The sequence below is a fragment of the Sphaeramia orbicularis genome, chromosome 19, assembly GCF_902148855.1.
Source record: "Sphaeramia orbicularis chromosome 19, fSphaOr1.1, whole genome shotgun sequence".
NCBI classification, from domain to species: Eukaryota; Metazoa; Chordata; class Actinopteri; order Kurtiformes; family Apogonidae; genus Sphaeramia; species Sphaeramia orbicularis.
In genome coordinates this window covers 36206040-36230079 of record NC_043975.1, presented here as the reverse complement: position 1 = coordinate 36230079, position 24040 = coordinate 36206040, and the positions used below count along the sequence as shown (strand labels likewise).

The 24040-nt window shown below is 39.6% G+C and overlaps 2 protein-coding genes across 4 annotated transcripts in view; one reads left to right on the top strand and one right to left on the bottom strand.

The window, feature by feature from the left end:
* itga3b (integrin, alpha 3b) overlaps positions 1-2997 on the top strand; it is a 66030-nt gene extending 63033 nt beyond the window's left edge. Inside the window, exons 25-26 of one of the 2 annotated variants that reach the window (XR_003934062.1) lie at positions 986-1145; positions 1472-1607. Coding sequence is in view for 1 of the 2 variants with exons in the window: in XM_030121595.1 (XP_029977455.1) it covers positions 1472-1639 (168 nt within the window). In the remaining variant the exon portion in view is untranslated. Of the gene's footprint in view, positions 1-985; positions 1146-1471 lie in introns of both variants that reach the window. The other variant, XM_030121595.1, reaches the window with a different exon arrangement.
* A 27-nt stretch (positions 2998-3024) lies between these two features.
* Positions 3025-22860, bottom strand: ace (angiotensin I converting enzyme (peptidyl-dipeptidase A) 1). 2 transcript variants are annotated; one of them, XM_030121592.1, is made up of 25 exons: positions 22627-22860; positions 18744-18914; positions 18496-18583; positions 17541-17684; positions 17243-17434; positions 14641-14738; positions 14284-14453; positions 13905-14128; positions 13315-13459; positions 12569-12667; positions 11829-11951; positions 11060-11265; positions 10578-10714; positions 8906-9064; positions 8264-8351; positions 7892-8035; positions 7299-7490; positions 6725-6822; positions 6209-6381; positions 5819-6042; positions 5573-5717; positions 5336-5434; positions 5011-5133; positions 4590-4789; positions 3025-3588 (listed from the first exon to the last, which is right to left on the bottom strand). In XM_030121592.1, the coding sequence occupies exons 1-25, from the start codon at positions 22858-22860 to the stop codon at positions 3392-3394; spliced, it is 3873 nt and encodes a 1290-aa protein (XP_029977452.1). In that variant the 3' UTR covers positions 3025-3391. The 2 variants fall into 2 exon arrangements, with proteins under 2 accessions (XP_029977452.1, XP_029977453.1); XM_030121593.1 differs by having other exon boundaries at positions 3392-3585.
* Between the last annotated feature and the right edge of the window lie 1180 nt (positions 22861-24040).

The following is a 24040-nucleotide window of genomic DNA, read 5'->3' as shown; positions in this document are numbered from 1 at the left end:
TGAGGATCTGTGAGTATTTTATGGTCTGTTTCTGTACTTACTGTATACAGGGTGTCCTTAAAGCCTCTACAATTTAGCACATTACAAAGGAAAAGAATAGACAAATATGTAGAAAACCATTACAAAATGAAAAGTAGATATTCAAGTTTTTTGACTGTATATGGACACCATTAGTTTACATGAAGCACATCCAGACAGTACTGGGTTTGTTTCTGTGTTGGCTGTATCATAGCCTCATCAATAGTGTCATTGGCATGTGACCTTTACTTCAGGGTCATTGATGTCCCGTATCTTTGTTCAATACACAATATTTTTAACATAACCTCATAGAAATGAATCCAGGGGAGTGATATTTGGTGAACGAGGTATCTAGGGAATTGAGCCATCCCTTCCAATCCACTGGTCTGAAAATGTTCGATTAAATTCAGTTCCGTTTATTTGTGGAGCCCTATATCACAACAAGATGCCTCACATGGCTTTACAGAATTAGTTGGATATGAAACAAACAACAGTCAAATAAACGTAGATGAAGGAATCTGGATTAATGTTGATTTAGGAACCCAATGTTGTGGTGCACCATCTACCTGGAAAATGATGGGTGGTTGAAGGTCATCAGTTGTGGTGACACGTATCAAAGGTCAAAGGTTAACATTTGCCAACTAATTGATCTCTCATTGAAGAGAAAGGGAACCAATGATTCAAATGCATATGATCTCACAATGTGATTACATACAACAAATCTGATGAACTATCTCTCAATGTCTTTGTAATAAATGTCTTAATTGTAAAAAGACTTTAGGACACCTTGCATTTCTACAGACAGAATTGAATACCTGTGAATCTCAACACAGTACTATGTATTCGCGTTGTCTGGATCCGTTTTAGCCGCTGACGTTCATGTACCATCTGAATCAAAACTACAACCTCCTATATAAGCCATTAACCTTTGACTTAACCCACCCACTCCCTCCACCCCCTCCCCCAGTGTGGCTTCTTCCAGAGGGCCAGCAGGAAGAGAGATGTATGAGGCCAAGGCCCAGAAGGCTGAGATGAAGATCCAGCCCTCTGAGACAGAGAGGCTGACCGAGGACTACTGAGACCCCCATGAGGGGTCCACGTACAGCAAATACCAGTGGGGCTATTGGGTAAAATACCCCTTAAAATGCATTTCAGTGAATGATAGTTGGGGTGTGATTTTCACTTGCCTGTCACTAAATTTTCTCCTCAATTTTTCAACATGTCTTACACTCTCTCCCTTCCAGGCTAATACACTGCTTTGTGCTTCTTTTATATCACTAACTTAACCGTCTGTGCTCAATTTTTCTCGGCGCGGGTCTCTCTGATGCCTAATATGATTTTCCTCAGCGTGTGAATCTAAAGTGTTCTCTTCTATCTGCCATTAATCCAGAGTCTCCCGCTGTTTGGGTGTTTCATTTTAACATTTCCTTCTTCTCTTGTCATTTCCCATTAGCTTGGATTCTTCAAGCGAGCCATCTACTACCGGATAATGCCAAAGCACCAGGGGGTGAAAATTCGCAAGGCTGAGCGCTATGAATTCAATCTGGGATTTCAGCCTGAGGAGCCGCAGAAGAAGTATTGGATCACCAACTGGACAGAGATGCAGCATTATTACTACTGAGGCCTTTACTTTGAAACCACTCGCCATCATGCTCTTCCCTCAGTCTGGCCTTTCACAGAACATTGGGCTGGGTCGAGTCAGGGACCTGTGGATGTCTTTGAACATTTTTAGGTTTTTGTTGTTTTTTTTTTCAGTGCAATATACTGAACATTTTGTTTCAGAGATTGTAATTTTTTGTTCAATTTTTCTGATGAATGCAGTGTTGTACATTGGAATCACGGTTGCATTCGAGAGTAAATTGTAAATTGGTATATGTTGTTGCAGGTTTTAATGTATCAGACTATTGAGTTGTTTCCAGTTTTGTGAATCCTCTGGACTCATTTGCATCATGGTCTTTTTTCCCTCTGTAATGAGAGGATTGTATACCATAGGTTCTCCTCTTCGTGGTCTGTGGTTACTGGCTCTATGCGGGCCTTAAACATACAGTAAGTGTTTTTGGAGACATGTTCAGTACACTTAAATATGTGGACCAGTTACTACTCTGTAATGAGTCAACAAGCATTTTATGTGAATATCCATGTCAGTGTTTGGAGAGCATTACTTCAATGCTTTCAATTCTTCATCAAATACAATTTTAGTTTTGGCACAGAGCTCAAAGGCAGAATATAATTTTGTATTTTTGTAAGTCTACATACTATAAACATTACCTTCCCTGGTTTCAGTACAAAGAGGTACAGAGGGGAGATTTGCTCTTGTGAATTTCAGTACATTCTACCAAGCAACTTGCAAATAGTAAAAGCTTTTTGTTTGTGTGTATGATTAGCATGTACATGATTATTTATTTCACTGTCATTATTCCATTAGAATGCCTATGTGTAAAACCTTGAAATAATTCACAAAGAGTCATGACACTGGATTAATAATATCTGTTCAGAGACTTAACGTTGAAGCTCTTGCAGATACATACTGTATGTTATCATTTGTAAATAGACGTTTCATTGAATTGACCATTTGATCGAATGAACATGTCATTAGCCTTTGTCTTTTCACTGTCCCTAAGCTTTGTATTTTTGTATGAGAAAGTAAGCTGACACTTGGATTGTTTCCAAGCCAATGTGGCCCCCATTGAGGTCAACCTACAGCACTGAAAGTAGACTGATCCAAGAGAAGACAAGTCATTGAACATCTCTGTGGGACCAAGTGTTATGTTACCACTTTGGCTGATGTTACCTGAGAGCCCACAGGTATTCTGCTGTGAGACTGATAACTCTGACCATTGGAGGGGCTCCATTGACTCAACATTGACTCCACTGAGCAAAAAGGGAAAGGCAGAAACCAATGTACAAACACTCAGTGGTGTTTTTTTTTTTTTTTACAGTGCAGATTCAATGTAATTAAAGTATTTTTAAAAACATTTACATTTCTGTCAGAAATCATGCATCATGACATTCTTTAGTGTGTTTATTGTAGAATGCAGAGGGTTCAACAAAAGAGACAACAAATGCTCACATAATTAATGACTTTACAGACATTCATTTAAAGTATTTCCTCCCCAAACATCAAATATTAAAAAATAAATTACAAAAATTCTTAAAAATTCTATGCAAAAATAATATTCTTTTGCATAGGCAAAATAATTTGACTCAATGTGTGTACAATAAATACAAAGACCAGACAGGGAGGCAGACAAAAAGCAAATGTGTTCAGATGTTCTGTACAGTACACAAAAACACTGATGTTCACATTGAGGTTGGTACTGTCCTAGCTACAGTAAGGGAAGCCTGATTCCAGCCCTTTCACCGTCACTGATGACTAGTCTTTTTGCTTGAGTTCCATAGTGGATAAGGACTTTTCAGGCTTTTTTGACTTCCTATACTTGTAAGCCAACAGGATGGTGGCTACCAACAGAACCAGGCCGAGGACTAACAGGATCCACTGTCCCGCTATGGCTGCTGGGCCATCGATGCTCATTCCCAGGAAGTCCACTTTACCAGGTTTGGTTTCAGCTACTGGACACACAAACACATGAAGAACAACATGACACAGCTGGACTGACTGTTCAAGTCAAGATGCTCCTTATAGAACTGACCTGTAACTCAGTGGTTACATTTCACAAACTCCATAAGGGGGCGCTGTTCAGATATTTTCACACTAGTTCTATACATACTGTATTGTACATACATACTCTCACATTTGTACCGCCTAAATTGGAATATACGACTATTTCCTACAGATACTGTACTAACATGAAACACTCCTGTAAAACTGGTTCATCTTCCACATATTCAAAGTGCATGACTTCTTTTGGTAAGATAAATCATGATTCATGTGTTTGTGAACAGGATGAGTGAGCACCTAAAATACTGTTTAGATACAGAATGACATCTGCACCACAGTATTGATCTGAAAATATGGTTTTCCTCACTGACACATAGAAAGAGCTAAATCTCTTCACTGTTGTAGTTGTTGTGTCTCTTCTTTGCAAAGGATACATAAAGCTGTAAATTTGCTGCTGGTCCAAAAATCCTTTTTACACTACATACCAACAATAATCATGATAAACAACATGAATATATCAGAAATTTTATGAGGATGAATGAAGATGTCTTGCCTCACAAACTTTCAAGGGCAAAGTATTTTCCCGTTTTTCTCCATCATAAAAAGACTAGCTCATTTTCTTTATGTTCTTTCCACACATAGCAATCCATTTTCGTACCCTAATCCTGCATTTCCCCCTTGATCTCTGCAACAACAGTTGTGTTGTATTTCCCCGCTATCTCTTCCTCGCTCCCTCCTCGTTTCTGCTGCTAAGAATCTCATCAATCTAATCTGTACACATCCTTTCAGCAGGATCTCATCAGTAAAACAGGAGGAGCAGGAGATTGATTTCAAGGCACAAGCAGATTTTGAGCCACAGCAGGAGAAAAACAATGTCAGTGCCTCTGTATGGAAGCTCAGTGCCTGTTTAGTGAGGTTGAAAAAGGTTTTACTTGTAGATTGGAAAACTTACTTGTATTGTTGGACATATGTGGTTTCCAGTCATACTCAGGCCACCCACGAATATCGTTGTTCTTGTTATTTTCTTCCTCCAACCAATCAATGAGTAGTTTGAAATACTCCATGAGCGGCTGGGCGGACATTTTGGGTTGACCAGTTATCATGGTCATAGCCTCAGGCCAAGGCTTACTGAAGCCCAGCTTCATCACATCACTGCAAACAGCACAAGTCAGATAGGAGGTCAGAGGAGACATGGATCAGTAGTATGACTGTACTCTAGACATAGTGACTCACATGGAATGAAGCATGTTTCATGAGCCTCCAGTACTAACACACACTGTAACCACATCTCCAACTACTCAAGCAGATGCCTCAGTTTATGCCACAAGAAGTGATGTTTAGTAGCACTTAGTTGTTTAGGTATGTGCACTAACCCCAGCAGTTTCCCGGCTTCCTTCGACTTGTAAATGTCACAGGTATGTAGGGGACCCACTTGGTTGGCAGCCTGGCACAGAGCCTTGTGGAACTGGAACTGGATGACGAAACTTACAAAGTACCTGATGAAAGATCATTGAACATGTGCAGTCATGAAAGGGTGCTGGTCCCAGCAGAAAACAACTAATCAGTGTGACAAAGAACATATTATATTCTCATTATCTAATCTCTCCAGAGCTGATTGCAGTGTGTGAAATCAGTTATCAGTGAGTCTGTTTAAAGTGTCAGGTGTACTGTCAGTTCTGCTGAATATAAAATATTTACCTCACATAGGGCACATTGGCAGGAATGTGGAACTTTGCACCTGGATCAAAGTCATCCTCAGTCCTTGTTACAGGAGGACACAGTCCCTGGTACTTCAGTCTGCAATGAAGGAAAGTTAATTTAAGTAAACAATTTACACAAAAATGATCATTTCAATCATTTATTGCCAAATTAAAATTTAAAGCAGTAACTCATTAATCATAATATTCAGTTTTGTAAATGATAAATAACATTTACCTGAGGTTCCACCACTCTTTATTGTACTCAGACGATGGAATACGTCCATCAAATACCTTCCATCTCCACTGGTCCATCAGATATCCAAAAGGCAGGAATGCGATCTTGTCAAGGGCCATGCTCATAAGGAAGTTGATGTCACTCTCTAGAGAAGTGGTTAGAAAGTTGTCAGATTAAATTTAACAATGCTGGAACATAACGTCAACACATGAAGGATCTTCACAACCACCACGAGCGCCAGCGCACCATGGTTGCTCTCAACTTTGTCCAGGAGGCCGATGCTGTGCAGGTGTTTGGGTGTGGACACAGACAGAGCCAGCACATCCCCGATGGCCTCATGGAACCCGGGGTTTGCACCATCACGGAAGGACACCGGCTGATCCTTGTACTGCAGGAAGTACTGGACGTGGCCCATCTCATGGTGCACAGTGATCAGGTCGTCCATGGTCACAACCGTGCACTGTTTGATCCTGCACACACAAAACAGCCAATAATTACGGACTTTTTTGTGAAGAATCCATATCCGACACAATCATTTTCCATAGGTTTTTAGTTTTTGTTTAGTTTTCAGTGCTCTGATAAAGGCCTACAAATGTGTTTTAGTTAAAAAAAAAAATCAAATCAATGAAACTGAACCTGAAGTCTTTTCTGTTGTAGAAATCCCAGGCAGAGGCATGGCACACCACTTTACGTCCATCAGAGGGTTTCTCTAGCATAGATTTGTTCCAGAACTCTTGTGGCATTGGCGTCAGACCCAGTGACGTGAAAAAATTGTCAGACTCCTGAAACATTCTGATGGGGTTCCAGCCCTGAGGAGGCAAAGATATAGATACAGTTATGTCTGACAGAAAAAAAATAATTAATAAACATTTGCATTAGAGAACAAATGCCCACACAGCAGTATAGATTGCAGATACATGTTTGATTAAAACCATGTATATAATATATTCCTTCATCATTATGTGGGTTTTATGTAAGTAATGGATGTGTGTTGTTTTAATTTAATGGAACCAAAAGCTTGTATATTAATTTCACTGATGCAAACTCCTTGACCTTTACAGCTGCGACACAACTGATGAAAGACTGTGTCATTGTGTATTCATGTGTGAAGTGGTGATTTTTATGTAACGTCTGGTTCTTGCTTTCATTCACCTGTGCAACCATAGCTGGAGTGGCATCGACTTGTGTGGCATGTGGGTAGGGCATGACCAAATCCATTATGCCGGACCACGTCTGTGCCCACATGTTGCCTGAAAGGAAAAAAAAAAAAAATCAGCAATGATATTTCGCTTCTCTAAGTCGTGAAAGTTATGGGCAAGTCATTCCCCGCTCAGTGCTGAAGCGAGGGGATTTGTGACCGTGAGGCAGCCCAATCCCTAACCATGTGGAACTGTCACACACAATCTCACGCTTGATGCCTCTGAAAGCAAATGAAATCCCAGCTAAATCCAAATACATCTGCAGCCTATGAGAGAATATCAATTGGGTATGCTCTTACATAAAGAGTTTTGGCTGTAGAGTTAAAATTGTTTGGATTCCATAGTGAATGGAGACTGATGAGTGGTTTTGTCAAGTAACCTTAGCTTCAACTCATGCTAGCTCTGCGTAATCTAAACAAAATTTGTAATGCCATGAATAATGTGCTTTTTACATATTTAATCTTCTAAAATTCCTCTCAAAAGGAGTGCTGCTCTTTCAAAGGATGATTTCGACTTGTTGAACTCACCCAGTAAGTGTGCAGGAATGGGGCCTTTCAGGTTAATGTGCTTTTCACCATACTTTTTGTACAGAGCCCTGCGAACATAGGCATGTACATTTAGATACAGTGGCTCCAGTTCCTTCCACAACGCCTCCAGGTCTTGCTCAAAGGTTGGGGTTTCATACAGAGAACGCCAGAAGGCTCCATTATCAGTATGACCTGCAGAAAGTACCAGGAATACACAACTGTCAGACGTGTGTGGTTTCTTGAAAACATTTTGGAACAAATGTGCAGCGTGACACTTGTACTAACATGTCAAGCTGTTTTTAAACAGTCAGTTGAATTCATAAAGTGAAGCCAGTGAGCATCAACCTGTTGCCAAGATTATCTCACTTACTGAACTAGAAAGTGTGATGGCTTTTATTCCATCTCCCCTCTCACTGTTTATGTGATCAAGTCAACTGTATCTGTCTGACACCAAGTTATGTGATCCATGAGAGCAAATTTGCCATTAGACAACTTGGAAATACTAATACGGTTCAATCCGCTTTACATTTTTCAGTCAGGCAGGACTGACCACCAGTGTGAGGTTGGGTACAGTGTATAAATATTTCATATACCATTGAGTGTGGCAGCTTTGTTGGCCAGCTCGACATATCTTTTGTAATCCTGGCGGAGTATTTTGCCTGCAGAATCTCTCCATCCTTTCCAGGCAAACAACAGTTCATCATAGTCTCTGGACTCGGCCATAATCTTCTGAAGATCTGAAACAAACAGAGATAAACACATAGTGCTTTATGAGTCACTGTATATATGATTGTGTTTACAAGTTTTTAGATTATATTTTCTGTCCACACCCATTCAATTCTATTCATTTCATTGTAGCTAAATCATTATGGTTTAATTTACTATGACTGCACTATTGCTTTTGTTTTATAATTCATTCTACTTAAGACCTTCTATGCCAAGACCAGTCCCTTATACACTCTTACCTGGGTCCAGTGGATGGCATGTCCCATTCTCTCTGCAGACCTCAGCCACACTGTACTTGGTCTCCATAGTTGATAGGAGTTGGTTGTACTGATAAGGCAAAGACATCCACCAGACATCAGACCCAGCAACGCTATCAGCAATTATCTCAAGTTTACATATTTGGATAATGAAATGTCCTGCTTTTCCAAAGGGAGTGAAAACAAATGAGTAAAATGTTCAACAGTGCCGTTTGGCATCTACTGAATTACATAATGGTTACATCCTGTTCTAAAGCGCTGAAATAGATTTCCTCTGAAACTAAATACAGCAGTTTGCAAATAGTACAACACACAAAGATCCAGAAAAGACAAGCCACAGTTTCTGTTAAGTTGGTTCTAAACAAACTCACAATATTTGTTCATTCATTGGAGCTTTTCCACCTCATACATATTGAAGTACATTGGCATAGGCACAGTTTGGAGTATTTGGTCACTTAGGACTATTGTAGATTCTGTATTTTGAATCTCTTTTCTGCTTGGTTTTCTATCTTTCTGTAGAGGGGAAATGATGTGCTTTATCTTAAGCACTTGAACCATGTCGACCTTCAGAGCAGACCTATCTTGAATTAATATTTAAGAAGGCAAAAACTATTTCCTCCACACCTCTTTCAGTTGGTCTGAGGGCAGCGCAGCTCTTTCAATGTCACTGAGTTTCTTGATGATGCGTTTGGTTGAAGCATCCTGGAAGTCGGTGGTGTCGTACTGACGGGCCTTCAATCCATATTCCAGGGTGTGGGCGGACATCTCCAGGTTCTTTTGGAGCTGGAGAATAATGAATACTTTTAGGATTTTGTGGATGGATGGATGGATGGATGGATGGATGGAATATCCATATATAAACATACATACATTGATTGCTTAGTGAGTCATTGATCCGGCCATTTATTAATTTTTGCTCAGATGTGGAGAATCTAAACTTTCTAACAAGGTATAGCATGCATATATTGACCAAAGTTTTATTGTAGAAACTAATGTATTTACTACAGGATCATGACTGGATTGCCAGTGATCCAGTGGGAATGGAGAGGTTAATGACACATTTATCAAAATCACCCTCATATCAACAGTCATTCACATTTGAATGTATTTAAAGCCTCATATAACTTGATGTGAAATAGTAAAAATGCATATATGACATCAAAACTGAATGGAAAAACATTCAGAACTTTTTGCCTCAGCTCATTCTGTTGCATAGACCAATTCTCAGAGTGTGTATCCAGATAATGTTTAGGCATCCTTTTAGCTCCTGATTTTTCAGCCACACCATCATTGGGGTTGACTGCATTAGCAAAAATATAAATAAGATCTAATAATACTCTAATAGGTCAGTTACATGAAGTTTAATGTGTAGTTTAACTCCCTCTGTGGTGAGTGACATTATTAACCTCTGTTTTTATGAGAGCAGAGAGATAACTAGGAAGTTAGCAGCTAAAAACTAACAGTATATAGTTAAATGATGGGTGGGACACCTGACTGACTTTGCACTGGTTTGCAGAGTTCGTAATAAACCTCCATTTTAACATCACTGTATTTCATAATATATTATGATATTATAATATAATATAATAATATTATATGATATATAATATAATATATCATATTTCAGTGCATTAAAGGAGTGATATTTTGCTTTTTTAAATGGAATTATGCATTTTAAAACATTTCCCTGTGGTCTACATAAACTGTGAATTCTATACTTGGGTCTGAATTCTTCATTAATTCAACTCCACAGGTCCATCTTCAATCCTATTTCTGAGTAATGACACCAGAAAGGTTGTATTGATCGTTGGCCCTTTAAATGCACATGAGCCACTTCATGCCCCACCCCCTCCAGGTTGTTGGCTGTGCTGCTCTGTCCCATTCAACCAACAACTAAACATTTTAGGTAATCAGCTCAAAGTTTGGACATATTTTCAGTTTTTACTTCAACCAATGCTGCTGACAAACAATTATGGCGTACTCAGAAAAATGTTCGTCGGAAGTCTTGATCTTATTTGTGCAAATGTTGAGACGTAACTAGTTATAGATGAAACACATTAAGCAGGAATTAAAACAGGTTGTAGAAATCCATTCAATTTTTGCCTGAATATAAAGATAGCTTTGCAGCACCTGGAGGGTTCAAATTCAAACTTTTTGAACTTTTAGGGTCCAAATACACAAATAAATGTACGGAAGACTAATAAAAGTGGGTTTAGCAAAACATGACTCCTTTAAATGAAGTGTGGGTATTTGCATGACATTAGGATGATCTTAGTTGGCAGTCAAAGGGTCTCACCATGGTCTCCTTATTGGCTTCAGTGATGTCAGTATTGTAGGCCCAGGAGGCTTCAGTGTAGGCGTTAAACACCACCTCAGCAGTGCTGTTGTACTGAGCCAAAAACGCCTTTGCATCAAGCTCATCTGTATTTTTGTCTGTGTAAAAGAGGAAGGAAAAAGTGAAAATCCCAGGTATGTATGCATGTGTCCATGAATTTGAGTCTGAACACTATTACTTCATAATTAACTGATGTGTGAAAGTTAGGGTTACAATATCTAAATGCACAATTTTAAAGGTGTCGGCATCAGATATAGAAAAAGATTATACTTTGCTTTTTTGAGATCTGTAGAAGTTTGAAAATACTTTGTTTTGTGGGAAATTTTATCAAGGAAAGAAGCAAAAGAGGAGACTGCACCATGTTTAATCACTTTCTTTGTACCATCTAATAGAAATAAACCTTTGACATTATTGATGCTTCCAAAGATGGACAGATCTCTTACCAATATCTTCAGGATAGCCCTCAGGTATAGGGGGGGTCCAGTCAAAATCAGGCCATCCTAAGGTCTCATTCACATTTTGCTCTTCCAGCCACTTCAGAATGGGATCAAAGTATTTTATCAGTGACGTTGAATCCATTTTGTTGGTGCCTAAAGCGTCCATGAGAACATCCTGCCAAGGTTCAGAGGAACCGGCTTGAAGAACTTTCCTGAATGAACAAGTATGACACGGTGATGCATTTCCAAAAGCTTCTGATAAATATTAGGAATGATTACACTGCTCTACAATTTCTTAGAAAATATCTGCTTTAGAATTAAATGTGTTAAATGTTACATACTTTAACAAGATGAATCAGAAAACAAATGACAAAAGTGCTGGTTAGCTCATGTTTTCAATATTTGTAATGGTGCATTATTATAGGTATATGCATGGTTTATGTACATTTATACAATGATTTGTAAATGTTACACTAGAAATAACCTGAAAAGTGAATGTATTGTAATGTGTAGACATTGTTTTGATGTAGATCTAGTAGCTCTGAGACAAACATTCCTTTTAAATAAAACCCATTCTCTCATTAATTCTCAGAATTTCACATTTTGTCCCAAACTACATTTTGTCTTAGAAACTACATCCAACTAGCACTTCTGACTTAATTTCTTTTTTCAGTGACTCAAATTTGGTAAAGTTGAACTACTTTTATTCTGGAAGCATTTTACTTGTAGACCAATGTTATCAGTAATGATTGTAATTAATATGCGGATCACCTACTTTAGGATGGCTCCTGCTTCTTTAGAGCGGTAGATGTCACATGTGTGCAGGGGCCCAGTGTGATTAGCAGCCTCGCAGAGTTTTTCATGAAACTGGAACTGCAGGATGAAGCTGACAAAATACCTGCACGGGAAGCGATTATTTCTGTCACCTCCTCTGTGATTTACATTTAAAAACTTATAATTGTGTGTAAGGGAAGAGCAAGAGTAAACATTAACAATAAAATGTCATCTGTATTTCATTTATATCTGTTTAACTTGCTGTGTATGTTCTCCACACTGTAAACGATTCAAACTCAAACCCTTTATTCATAGACCCTCTTGCCTCTGCAACAAGCTTCCTGCTATTGTAAAACCACTGTATTGTTTAAAGTCACATCAAAGTGGCAGTTGTTTAGTTCATATTATAACACACAATACGTGAATGCCCAGGCAGCCAGCCGTTCTTGCACATTAAATGTTATTCACTCAGGTATTCTAGTCTGATTCTCATTAAATACATAAATAAATACAGCTAACATATATGCACACACACACACACACACACACACACACACACACACACACAGAGTATCCTTTATCTGTACACTAGACAGTCAATAGAAGGTTGTTTAATTAAATTTAAGCCTATGTGAGCAATGTTTTAACCACATAGCAAGTGAAATATTAAATACACATCATATAAATATCAACAGTGTTTATCTTTTTTGTACTGGACTGGTGTTTAGAACAGGGTTCTACCTGATGTATGGTGTGTTTCCAGGAACATGGTATTTTGCACCAGCATCAAAGTGCTCCTCTGTGCGTCTGGTGGGTGGGCAGATGCCTTGGTATTTTGTCCTGTGAAATTAAATTTAAAAAACAGATGGAATTAGAACACAGAGGCATCGGTTACATTAATCCTGTAAAGTTACTGGGTTTGACTGAGTAGACATGAAGTTTTATAGAGTTATGGTTTTGACATCAGCTGGGCTTGTGTTTTCTTTTTCCAGACATCACAGTGCACAGTCTTACCAGGTGTAAAGAGCCACGTATTAACTACAAAACATTCAGAGAACAACAGTGTACCACCCTCAGCCATCACACTGGCTCCACAGAGATAATAATTTGCAACTACTTCTTGTAATGCTGTAACTCTGTGCACTTAAACCTATTGATCCAGAAAATGGAAACAAGGTTTTGTATTCCTTTGTGGAAAAAATAGGAAGTAAAGTTATCTCAACTAAATGTAAATAAATCTGTGCAGAAAATGTTGAGATGTTGTGATTTTTCAGGAACTTGTCCACCGTGACATTGACCTCTCAGCTGTAAACTTACTACTGGATCCAAACACTATACATGCATTTGATAAATCTGAATCACATCAGACTAGATTTCAAGATAGCAGTCAGACAAACACTGGTCAAAACATAACCTCCTCATTCAGTATTAATCACTATATGTCATTCATATGAGATAGGAGGGTAAGTTTTTAAATAAAAGCCCACCTGAGGTACCACCAGTCAGAGTTGTAACGTTCTGTGGGCGTGCGTCCGCTGAAAACATCCCATCTCCACTGGTCGATGAGGTAGCCAAAGGGAAGGAAGGCAATCTTCTCCAGAGCCATCTTCAACAGGTAGTTAATGTCAGTTTCTGAAATAAACACGACAATATTTCAGTCTTTAATTCTACTCATAGTAAAATTGTCAGATGTTGTCAGTTCTTTGTGTGGTGGCACTTTTATTAACTAATAATAATTATAATGGATTAGATTTCTATAGTGCCTTTTTTGACCCATTATTCATTCATTCTCACACTCTGGTGGTGTAAACTACACCTGTAGCCACAGTTGCCCTGGACAGAAGCGTGGCTGCCAATTCACACCTTCAGCCCCTCCGATCACCACCAAACATTCATAGGCATTCATACAAGCAAGGTGGATGAAGTGTCTTGTCCAACAACAACAGACAGACTAGGACAGAGCGAGATTCGAACCGCCAACCCTTCGGTTATTAGTCAACCTATTGCTCTACCTCTTGAGCCATGGCCACCCAGCAACCTCCTCTATTAAGTGTCTAATTCCATTATTTGTCATTACCATAGTCATTTGTCACTGTGTCCAGAAGGCCAATGGTGTGCAAATGTTTTGGGGTAGAAACAGAGAGGGACAAAACATCTCCGATAGCCTCGTGAAAACCAGGGTTGGCCCCGCGACGGAACCCCACGGGCTGGTCTTTGTACTGGAGGTAGTACTGGACGTGTCCCATCTCATGGTGCACTGTGGACAGCTGCTCCATTGTCACTGTGGTACATTGCTTGATCCTGAACAAGATGAAAATAAACAGTGTATTTGATCAGAATTACAAGCTTATAAAGTAATGGGTCTTTTAATTCAAATAAACAGGCACTAATGTCTTTAATTTGATACACATAAGCAGTAGTTGGTCTGTAAATCATCATCTATCAATAAAATATACCTGAAGTCTCTGCGGTTGTAGAAGTCCCAAGCAGAGGCATGGCACACCACCTCTCGATCATTAGGCTTCTCCAGCATGGATCCGCTCCAAAACTCTGCAGGCATTGGTGCTAAATCCAAAGAAGTGAAGAACTCCTCAGCAACACGGAACATGTGTGTGGCATTGTAGCCCTGTGAGAAACAAAGAACAGCCATTCACATTCACTTCACCTCATCATCAATCACCTAAACATAATAAAACACTCAGATTGTGGTGACATTTTTCCACCAGTGGGTTCACTCTCTACGAGGAAGACATTACTATTGTTTGTTCTCCCACGTCCCTTCCCAGTGACATAAAAGTGGTCCCCTCACTTACTTGTTTGTCCATTTCATCAGTGACGTCCAGGTTGGGTTTGTCAGGAAATGGGATCATCATACTGTAGATATTGTTCCATGTCTGAGACCACATATTTCCTAAAGGTAGGGAAGAAATTTAACATTCACACTGGTGCTATAGGAAATGTCTGCACTTAGCAAACTGACATAACCAGTAAGTAAACTTGCCATGGAATATTTAACTCTCAGGTCCTGTTCAGGCCTGGCTTTAACATGTATCTAATCACAGGTGTCCAGCTCTAATATAAGGAGTGAATATAGTCAGGATGCATTCAGAGGTGTTCTACCTATGTGCACATTGTACTATCAGTCTGAACACAGACATGTCCCATAACAAATTAGAGGACTGCCTAGTCAGCTGATGACCTCAGAGTAATGCACAGATGGTGTTACATTAGACCAGGGCTGTCCAACTCATTTTAGTTCAGGTGAAAAAGATCAAATTACTTTCAGAAAATGTTTACATCTGTAAAGTTTCCTTAAAAATGTGAATAACATGAACAACCTGAAATGTCTTAAGAAACATAAGTGCAATTTAGGTTTGGCAGGAGTCCTGAACGTACAGTATGTGAAACTGAAACATAACTTTCAGTAAACATAAGTGCCTAAGTTCATCATTTACATATGTTCATTAGAACTTATAGATCACAGTGGATCTACAACAGTAACAGGAATAATACTACTAACATTGCAAGCAATTTCAAGTGTTTGTTCCTGGAGGAGTCTGTTGGGTTTCTTTAAATATGCTTGAGAGTCTGGTTTCGACAAGCTGTACATGTAATGTGTCATGAGATAACTTATGTTATGATTTGGTGCTAAATAAATCAAATTTGATTGATTGATTGATTGATTGATTGATCTTATTTCTCTTCAGACATTTCAGGTTGCTCACATTTGTTCAGGTTATTCACATTTTTTTGTGTAAGAATAGTTAATAAATGTCAATATTTTTGTGTCATTTTAATTTTTTGCACTAAAGCAAAAAGAAACATTTGTAGTTGTCATTATTTATAGATGATGATGGTATTATTTTGCTGGTCTGACCCACTTAAGATCATATTGGTCTGTATGTGGTGCCTGAATTAAAATGATTTAGACACATTTGACTGTTAATATCATGAGTGTAATTTTTTTTGAATTTCACAAATTCATCCCAGGGCTGGATTGGACCCTTTGGTGGGCTAGTTTTGGCCCATGGGCTGTATTTTTAGCACCTGTGGAGTAGACTTGCAAAGGCGTATAAATACTTCTAAAAGCCCTTGAGTATGTATCACCAGTGCTTCATATGTGTACTACTGCCTGACCATGCAGCAATAATGTTCCACTGCTTTTTTCCCTTTGCAACCATAGACAATATTAAATAGAAATGCATGTTTCATCAGTCATCACCAAAGTATTTGTATATGTCTGTAAGGCGTATGGAGCCTCCGCTGTCACTAGGATACAGGATTACAACTTTCATTTTCTAAGCTTCTGCTAAATAATGATTGTTTCAGTTTCACATGCATTCATGACTCCTGCCAAACCTACATTGTATATTAGAGACAGTGGCGATTTCTCATAGACTGCAAGGGAAGCCCAGCTTCCCCTAAAATTACGAAAATTAAATGGTTAAATATGATCGGTTGTGTTGACATTTCATTGACTACAAATGTGTTCGAACACGTTCATTTCACAGATGAGTTCCTTCAGAATCAGCTTTGTCACAAATCAACAGACTCGATGTTGTTCACTTCTCATACATTCCTGTTGTGCTGTTTTCTCATTCAACCTCTGCTCAGTGCATTTGTCCGTAGACTGCGGGCGTCTATGGGCTTCAATGGGACTGAGTGGAACAGTTTTTTTCATTGCCTCAAAACTGGACAGTAATTGGACAAATGCCATGATGTTGTCCCGCCCCCGGACGCCGGGCATCTCTGGGGGTGAATGGAGCTGTGGGCGGAGCTCGGCCAGGCTGGATGCCAGAATCCCACGTGCTGATTGGAGGATCGGTCTAAAGGCTGAATCCTGTTTGATTGACAGCTATTTTCAGATCTACACCTTCACTGACACAGTTCAGTTTAATACCGTCACACATTCTGCTGTGAAATCAAGAGAGAAACCACTACGAAATTACTCGTTCATTTCTTGCACTGTAAATAAAACACTCATTGTACTTCCTTGTTTCAATTTAACATAATTTCAGCGTTTTCTTGTTTCAGTTACATAATTTAATCATTTCTTGTTCGAGTTTAATATCGTTTTGTAGATAGTTAAATCAATCAAACTGTCGGCTAGTTCGGAGTGAAAGGAGCATCTGTTGTTTAAAAAGGCTGAAGTCTTACACCCACAACACAATGGGCTAAGGCAATCTAAGCAGCCCAGCTCTGCTGGACATTCAGAGGACACTGGTCCAGTCCCTGGAAAAGACACCTACTTGGTACAATAAGGTCACTGAGCATTTTATTAAAAAGGAACGGAGGGCCAAATTTATGTTGAAATAACTTTACAGTTTTTTTTTTTATGTAAGCCGACAATGAGCGTCCCCTGTCTGAAAGACGAGCAGCCGCCACTGATTAGAGACATAAAAATCTTATTCGTACCCAACAGGTGAGCTGGGATAGGTCCTTTAAGGTTGATGTACTTGGGGCCGTACTGGTTGTAGAGCTGGCGTCGCACAAAGGCATGTAGATGTAGGTAGAGGGGCTCCACAGTCTTATACAGCTCCCTCAAATCATTTTCAAAGTTTTTACTTTCATACCAAGACCTCCAGACGGCTCCTGTGTCAGCAAAGCCTGGATGGGACAAATGTAAGTGGGAATGTTTTAGGCTGTGCTCTCTTTTTCTGTCTCCTTGTAACTTCATTCTTGTTCTGGTTTCATATAATTCAAAGGTTCTTACCATCAGCACGAGAGCCTTTGTTGCTGAGCTCCACAAACCTGGGATAGTAACTCTTCAGAGGTACACCTGATTCATTGTGCCAGCCTTCCCAGGCAAAAAGAAGCTTCTTATAGCTCCTAGAGTTGGCCATGATGTCTGTCAGCTCTGCAAAGGAAAGCAATCGACACATTTTTCCAAAATCAGTTTTAGATATATTGGTGTTCAGAAGTCCTCATACTTCCTCAGTGGGAGAATACGTGCATCCATGATTCATTTATCTTTAAAAAATGACGAATAGGAAATGAAGGTGAGGAAGAAGTAGAAGAAGAAGGGCACAGGAGATATTCAGATGGATGGAAAAAGAGATTGTTTGTTATTCTAAACCTTTAATCTTTTTGTGAAGGGACGTTCCACATATCTTGACTAACCTTGCTCCACCCTATATTGTTTTTAGGATTATATAATCAGCTACGGTAACAGGGACAGTGCCTTAATACTGGTAAATAACTGCTTATTAATAATCGTTTTCATCACCTTGGGCCTTGTTTAAAAAAAAAAAAACCTTTTTGCTTTGTTGTCAAGCTTTTCTCACAGTTATCGTTGGCACCTGATGCTGACAAAGCACACGGCTATTGTTCACAATGCATGTTGGGAGCCTTAAGAGTAACCGACATGTTGTTTCTATAGCATTTCACTCAACACCCCAGGGCACATGCATAACACTTCCTGTAGCGACCTCTCTCAAGTAATTTAGCCCATCCTGTTACTTGTCCAAGAGGTGATAAGATCTTAACCACTTACAAGTGTTTTTCTTTCTAGACTTCCCTTCCACACTGTGGTTTTGTATCAACAATAAATGAATGTCAACAGTGCTCTGTTAACTGACCATTTTCAGAAACTCCAATCCAGTACATCTGTATCATATACGTCACACATATTGAACATCAAAATGAGCATTTCTTCTGTTTCAACTCACCAGGCTCTAGGCTCCAGCTTACATTAGGCTGTGGATGCACTTTGGCTGTTGAGTAAATATTGTCCATGGTGCTGAGAATTGTGTTATACTGGAGGGAAGCAAAAAGAAACTGTATGTCATTCTTTGATTCTTGAACTAGAGAAGACAGATACTGATGAAACGGCAAAAAAAAAAAAAAAAAAAAAAAAGAATAAATACAAGGAATCACGGCAAATATACAGCATTAAAATGATCAAAGAGAAACAAACCTCCTGCCTCTCTGTTTCAGGCAGGTTGGCAGGTCCCAGTTCAACTATCTTTAGATAGAGTCTCTTGTCTGTTTGAGTGGGGAGAGCGTCAATCACTGGCTGAGTGAAGGTCCCAGTGGCCTTCTTCCCCCAAGCTTCACTGAAGGCCTGCTTATCCATGGATGCAGCTACCTAAAAATTAAAGGAGAAGGAGGTAAAACCGAGAGATATATTAGCGCTGTTCATTTGTACAATTACTGAGAAACAGAAAGTTCTGAGAAGACATCAATTTTAATTCTAGATTTCACATTATTTCATTTATTTGTTTGACATCTACATGTTTTCATGGTGAAATGTTATCCTCTGTGTTTGGCATTGCTCAGTAGTAATGTATTCAGAAATAGGCTGGCACCATTGACAGTGCCAGGGTGGACACTTTCATTTAGCTGGGGGGGGGGATCACAGGGACTGTGATTCTATAATAGGAGACAATCCTGAAGTCATCAGAGCTGAGACACACTGATACACAGGTGTTAGTCCTAGACATGGCAGTTATGGCTCGCTATGCTAAATGTTGATGAAGACGTACAAAATACACAAAAAACTTTGGAGATGCAAGTAGTGAGACTTGTAGTTTCTTCAGGTTGCAATATGATCAAAATGACTGAAAAGAAAATCTGCAGTGAACACATTTAAAAAGCCAGAGTCATCACATTTTTGTATTTTACATAAAAATGACATAAATAATTTCCAAAAATTGTTTCTAGTACAAACTTTTGGTCAGTGAATCAAGCTCTACTGCAGTTATAATGTCTAACAAAGCATTAATCAATATTACATGAGCAGTGTGTACAATTAGTGTGTCAAACTGATTGGTGTGTCATCAAATACTACCAGGATGGTACAAAATAACTCTTATAACCATCAGCCTGTGTGGCAGCAAGTGCAGATAGATAGTTCACGACTGGTAGGAGATGAAATATCTAAACAATTGTTGAGGGCGTTGTCATATGTACAAGCATTCATGGTCTTCAGAGGATAAACCCACCTGACCTAACAACTCCCTTGAGCCTCTAACTCCAAGTACTTACATGAGGTCAGCCTTTATAGATATATAAATATATATAACTTTAAGATGAATTGCTTTAACATTTGGTGCGCATATCCACGGTGCCTGGAGGATAACTGCTAATGAATGCGATGATTCCCTGGCTTTTTATCTGGTGCCAACAGCAGCTCAATAGTTTTTTTAATCCAGTTAAATATAGATTCATCTACAAGATGGATTAGGATCTGTTTTAAGGTTTAGGAGGTGCTGTGGCTTCAGACTCTTATGAGTCAACCCCCACATGTTTTTTTGTCTATGTACAAACACAGCCTCCCCCCAGGATCAATAAAGGGCTTTATCTGAGCAGAACAGCAAAATATGCTTCAGCTCAAGGATAACATTTTTTTTTTTTTTTTTTACAAATGCTGTAGTTTGGTAGATGTATGTCCTCACTGAATCTCAGGAGCTTTTGTTTATGGCACTCTAGAAGGTCATGGACGCTCACAGGATGAAATGACAGTGCTGGAGGAAGGGAAGGCGTCAAGGCCTCTGAGTAACGTATAGATATACAACACATATGTGTTATTTTATAATTTCATCCAAAATGAATGAACTGCTGTTATTTTGCTATACAGTGCAATTCCTGCACCTGGTGTATTTGCATGAAAAGATGGTTTATGAGTCTTTTCGTGGTTGAGATGACCCAAAATCAACTTCCTTAGTAATTCTTCGGAAAAAAGAAGTATCTTGTGCTCACATGGCAACACTGACGCAACCAAAGAGCAGTGGTTTAAGGCTCAAGCACACATCCTGATAAAAACAGACAGAACAGTAGTTTCATTCCAGCAATGTTTTCATTCAAACCTTTCTTATCTGTCTTTCTCCCAGCACTTGTTAAAATAACAGGCTGCAGGAGGGAAAACTGGTGACAGTGAGTTGAAGTATTAACTCTGACCTTTGTGCTCTTCCTCTAAACCTGTCTTTTACTCAGCCGTTTTTTTTTCCAGGCTGTTTTGACCCATCCATCCGCCCAGATAATCACATTTACAACCAGAGCATCACCATAAAGATAAACGTAAACTGGATTTTTATAGCTTTTCAGCAGTATTTCTTCCTACCAAGGTCTTTCTGTTATGCAAGGAATAATGTAACGTGTTGCCTTTGTTTTGTTTCATAGCTACCTCTCTTTTTAGACAGCTTTTCAAAACTCATGACATCACAATACATATGTACTACAACAAACTCAAAGTAAACAAGTACTATGAATATCATAGCACCATATGAATCATCACAAAACTATCAGACAAAAATAAAAGATATTAACTCCTTTGCACTAAACTGAGCAGGTGGGAGGTGAAAAACCCACTAAAAACAACAAATACCACAACACAAACAGTAGAAAAAAGAGAAAAAAGTGGAAAAATGAAGAATAAAACATTTAAATCTAAAGAAAATGCATTTATTTCCTGTGGATCTTTTGAGTCTGATGGGATGCTGGAAGGCAGCTGGTATTTCTTCTCAGGTTCAAAGGACATCATTCATGTTCTCACTCATCATTTTCTATTCAGTGTAATTAGCCTGTGAACCGATCCCTATTCTGTTTGATCCTCTACATGTCTAACCTGAGCCTGATTTGCACTGATCCCAAATTACCCTCAAGTCTAGTGTGAGCATATGCGTGTGTTGCTCTATATGCACGTCCTTAATGACTGATTATTCATTTTGTAAAGAGTCTTAAGAGGGAAAACTAAAGCACAGGAGTCATTTTAATTCTGTCCGGCTACATGGGCAGTTACGGTGCCACATGAGACATGGCTCAGTGTTTAATGTTCGGATTCACTTTGATGTCAGAATCTGTCAAAAAAAAGGGAGGGAAATGGTCCAACATGACAACTACAAGCCTGCTCATCTTTCATTTTCTTTCTTGAACACATTCTGGAGAGCAGAACACATTCTGCAGCCTGACCCTTTAAGCACTGTAGTGGTGGGGGCCACATCTACACCTGTTTAGAGCGTAAGGAGACTAGTTTCCAAAGCCTGGATAGCATAATGATGTCCTGTTGAGACAGCTGTCCAAGCACACAGGAAAAAATCCAGAGACATTTTCTCTAACTATATCCATTTGACAATTTGCTTTCATGTATTAGCTGGTTTTAAAACCTGTGACTATGAGCATTTTTGGCTTTTATGTACAAAGACAAATAGTCCTCCACACCTCTGCTGCTTCACTGGTTCCTACAGCCAGCCTGGCATGACTTCTCTTTTGCTTTACTGCCACTTTCGCTCCCCCTCATCTTAAGTCTTTATGCAAATGTTTCTCTGGCATACGGTGAGACAGGACTATAAAACCATTGCAGTCTGCCATTCATGTTAATGTCTTGTAGCATGGCTGTAAAAATCTCCATTCTAAATACACTGCAAAAATTTTTATTGGCTGCAAATATTGCCGTACTGGCTCATAAAAACTATTAGTGTGTGTAAAACTGCATTCTGGAGTGAGAGCATCCATCTGGAGAAACTGTAGTGAGAGGAAATATTAGAAAACAGACTCCCTATTAATGTATTCAAAACGTTTGCGCCGCAGGCATTTTGATATGTTTTATATTCTAGTAACAAGCTGAGTTGGCTATGTTAGGAGGAAACTGAGCATGTAATTCTGGAGAGAGATGAATAAGGGTGAAATCCAAGTCAAGCAGGGCTCAGCTCCACAGAAACCCTTGACCATGCATGTATTTGTGGTGACGAGGTGCCGGTGCTGGCAGTAACTGATCTGAACAGTCCAGTTTAATGCCAACATAACACAAAGGTTCAGTAAACACATCACCTCTAAACTTAATAGACTGTGAGTTTTCTTACCTGGAGCTCCGAGTTGTGTTGAGTCAAGTTAGTGTTGTAGTTCCAGGATGCAGACACACTGTGGAAAAACACTTCTTCAGCAGTACTGTTGTAGTCATGGAGGAACTGTTGCAGACTTGGTACTGTGTTTTCATACGTGCCTGGCAGCCAGCTGGATGGCAGAGCCACAGAAACTCCAAAGACTGGCAGCAGGAGCACCACTGACCACAGAAACCTGTCCATACCAGTGCCCATGGCTGGATTCCACCAAAATCAAAGGGCAGAAGAGAAAAACTAAAGAAGAAGAGTTGGGAAAAGGGACTAAAAATACACTTGATCCAGTGAAGTGAGAGTACACCTTCCCCCTGGAGCTGTTGTCTTCATCTACTCCCTCACTGCTCCCTTAGCCACCCAGCCTGGCTGCTGGTGAAATGCAAAGGAGCCAAAGCGAGTGTCTTTTTAAATGCCAGTTTAACCCAGCCCACACACTCTCTGCAGCCTTCCCTCTTCACCACTTTACAGCACAGGACATGTTTCCCACTAATTCCCTGCCTACCTTTTTTCTTTTTTTTTTTACTCCCTCCCCTCTTCTTCCAGTCTCCTAGGCTCCAAATGTCAATAATCAGATCCAAGTTTTTTAGTAACTCCAGCACTCTGAGAGATGACAGATAAGATATGACACACCTCCACTACAGTGAGCCTGTTTTCCTCTCTGTCTGCCTGTGTGTGAAGTGCATGGAGGCTCTTCAGTGAGCAGCTCTGGAGTGTCTGGGAGGGACTCCACACACTCCGCTCTCAGCTCCCTCCTTCAGCTTGGTGACAATAGAGGGAGGGCGAGTTATAGAGACAGAGGAAATGAAAGGGAGAGAGGACTGGGGAATGAAAGGGAGAGGAGGGTGTGTGTGTGTGTGGGGGGGGGGGGGGTGAAGGTAGAGGGTTGAGAAGCTTGTGAAAGATTAGGGGAAAAAAAAAGAAGAAGAAGCAGACACAGAGGCATAAACGGTCAGATTCACCTTCAGTCTGGACTTTGATGCAGTTAATTACAAGTTTCTGCACAAAATCCAACCCAATCATCAGACGTTTGGCTTTTTCCTGCACTGCTATTACTGTTCTTTTATCCTGTGTGGAAGAACCTACAACATAGTCCCACTGTAAAATAGTTTGTATTAACCTCTAGCAGACTATTGTCACAAAATCACCTCAATATTCCCCTGGTTTTGTGATAAGGTACTGCAGCAGGTGAAATTCTTTTTTAGTGAGGCGCAGCATCCAAGTCAGTTTACAGCTGCACTAGAACCACATATCACCACTAGGGTACACCAAAGTACATGCACCACTAACTTAAAATATTCATTCATTCATTCATTCATTCATTTTCTGAACTCGCTTTATCCTCACTAGGGTCACAGGGGGTTGCTGGAGCCTATCCCAGCTA

Coding starts and splice junctions, on each gene's coding strand:
- ace (XM_030121592.1), bottom strand. CDS start 22,860: ATGGGCACTGGTATGGACAGGTTTCTGTGGTCAGTGGTGCTCCTGCTG. Junction 17,435..17,540: donor CAAAGGCTCTCGTGCTGATG/GTAAGAACCTTT, acceptor TGTCCCATCCAG/GCTTTGCTGACACAGGAGCC. Junction 7,491..7,891: donor CAAAGCTGCCACACTCAATG/GTATATGAAATA, acceptor TACTTTCTGCAG/GTCATACTGATAATGGAGCC.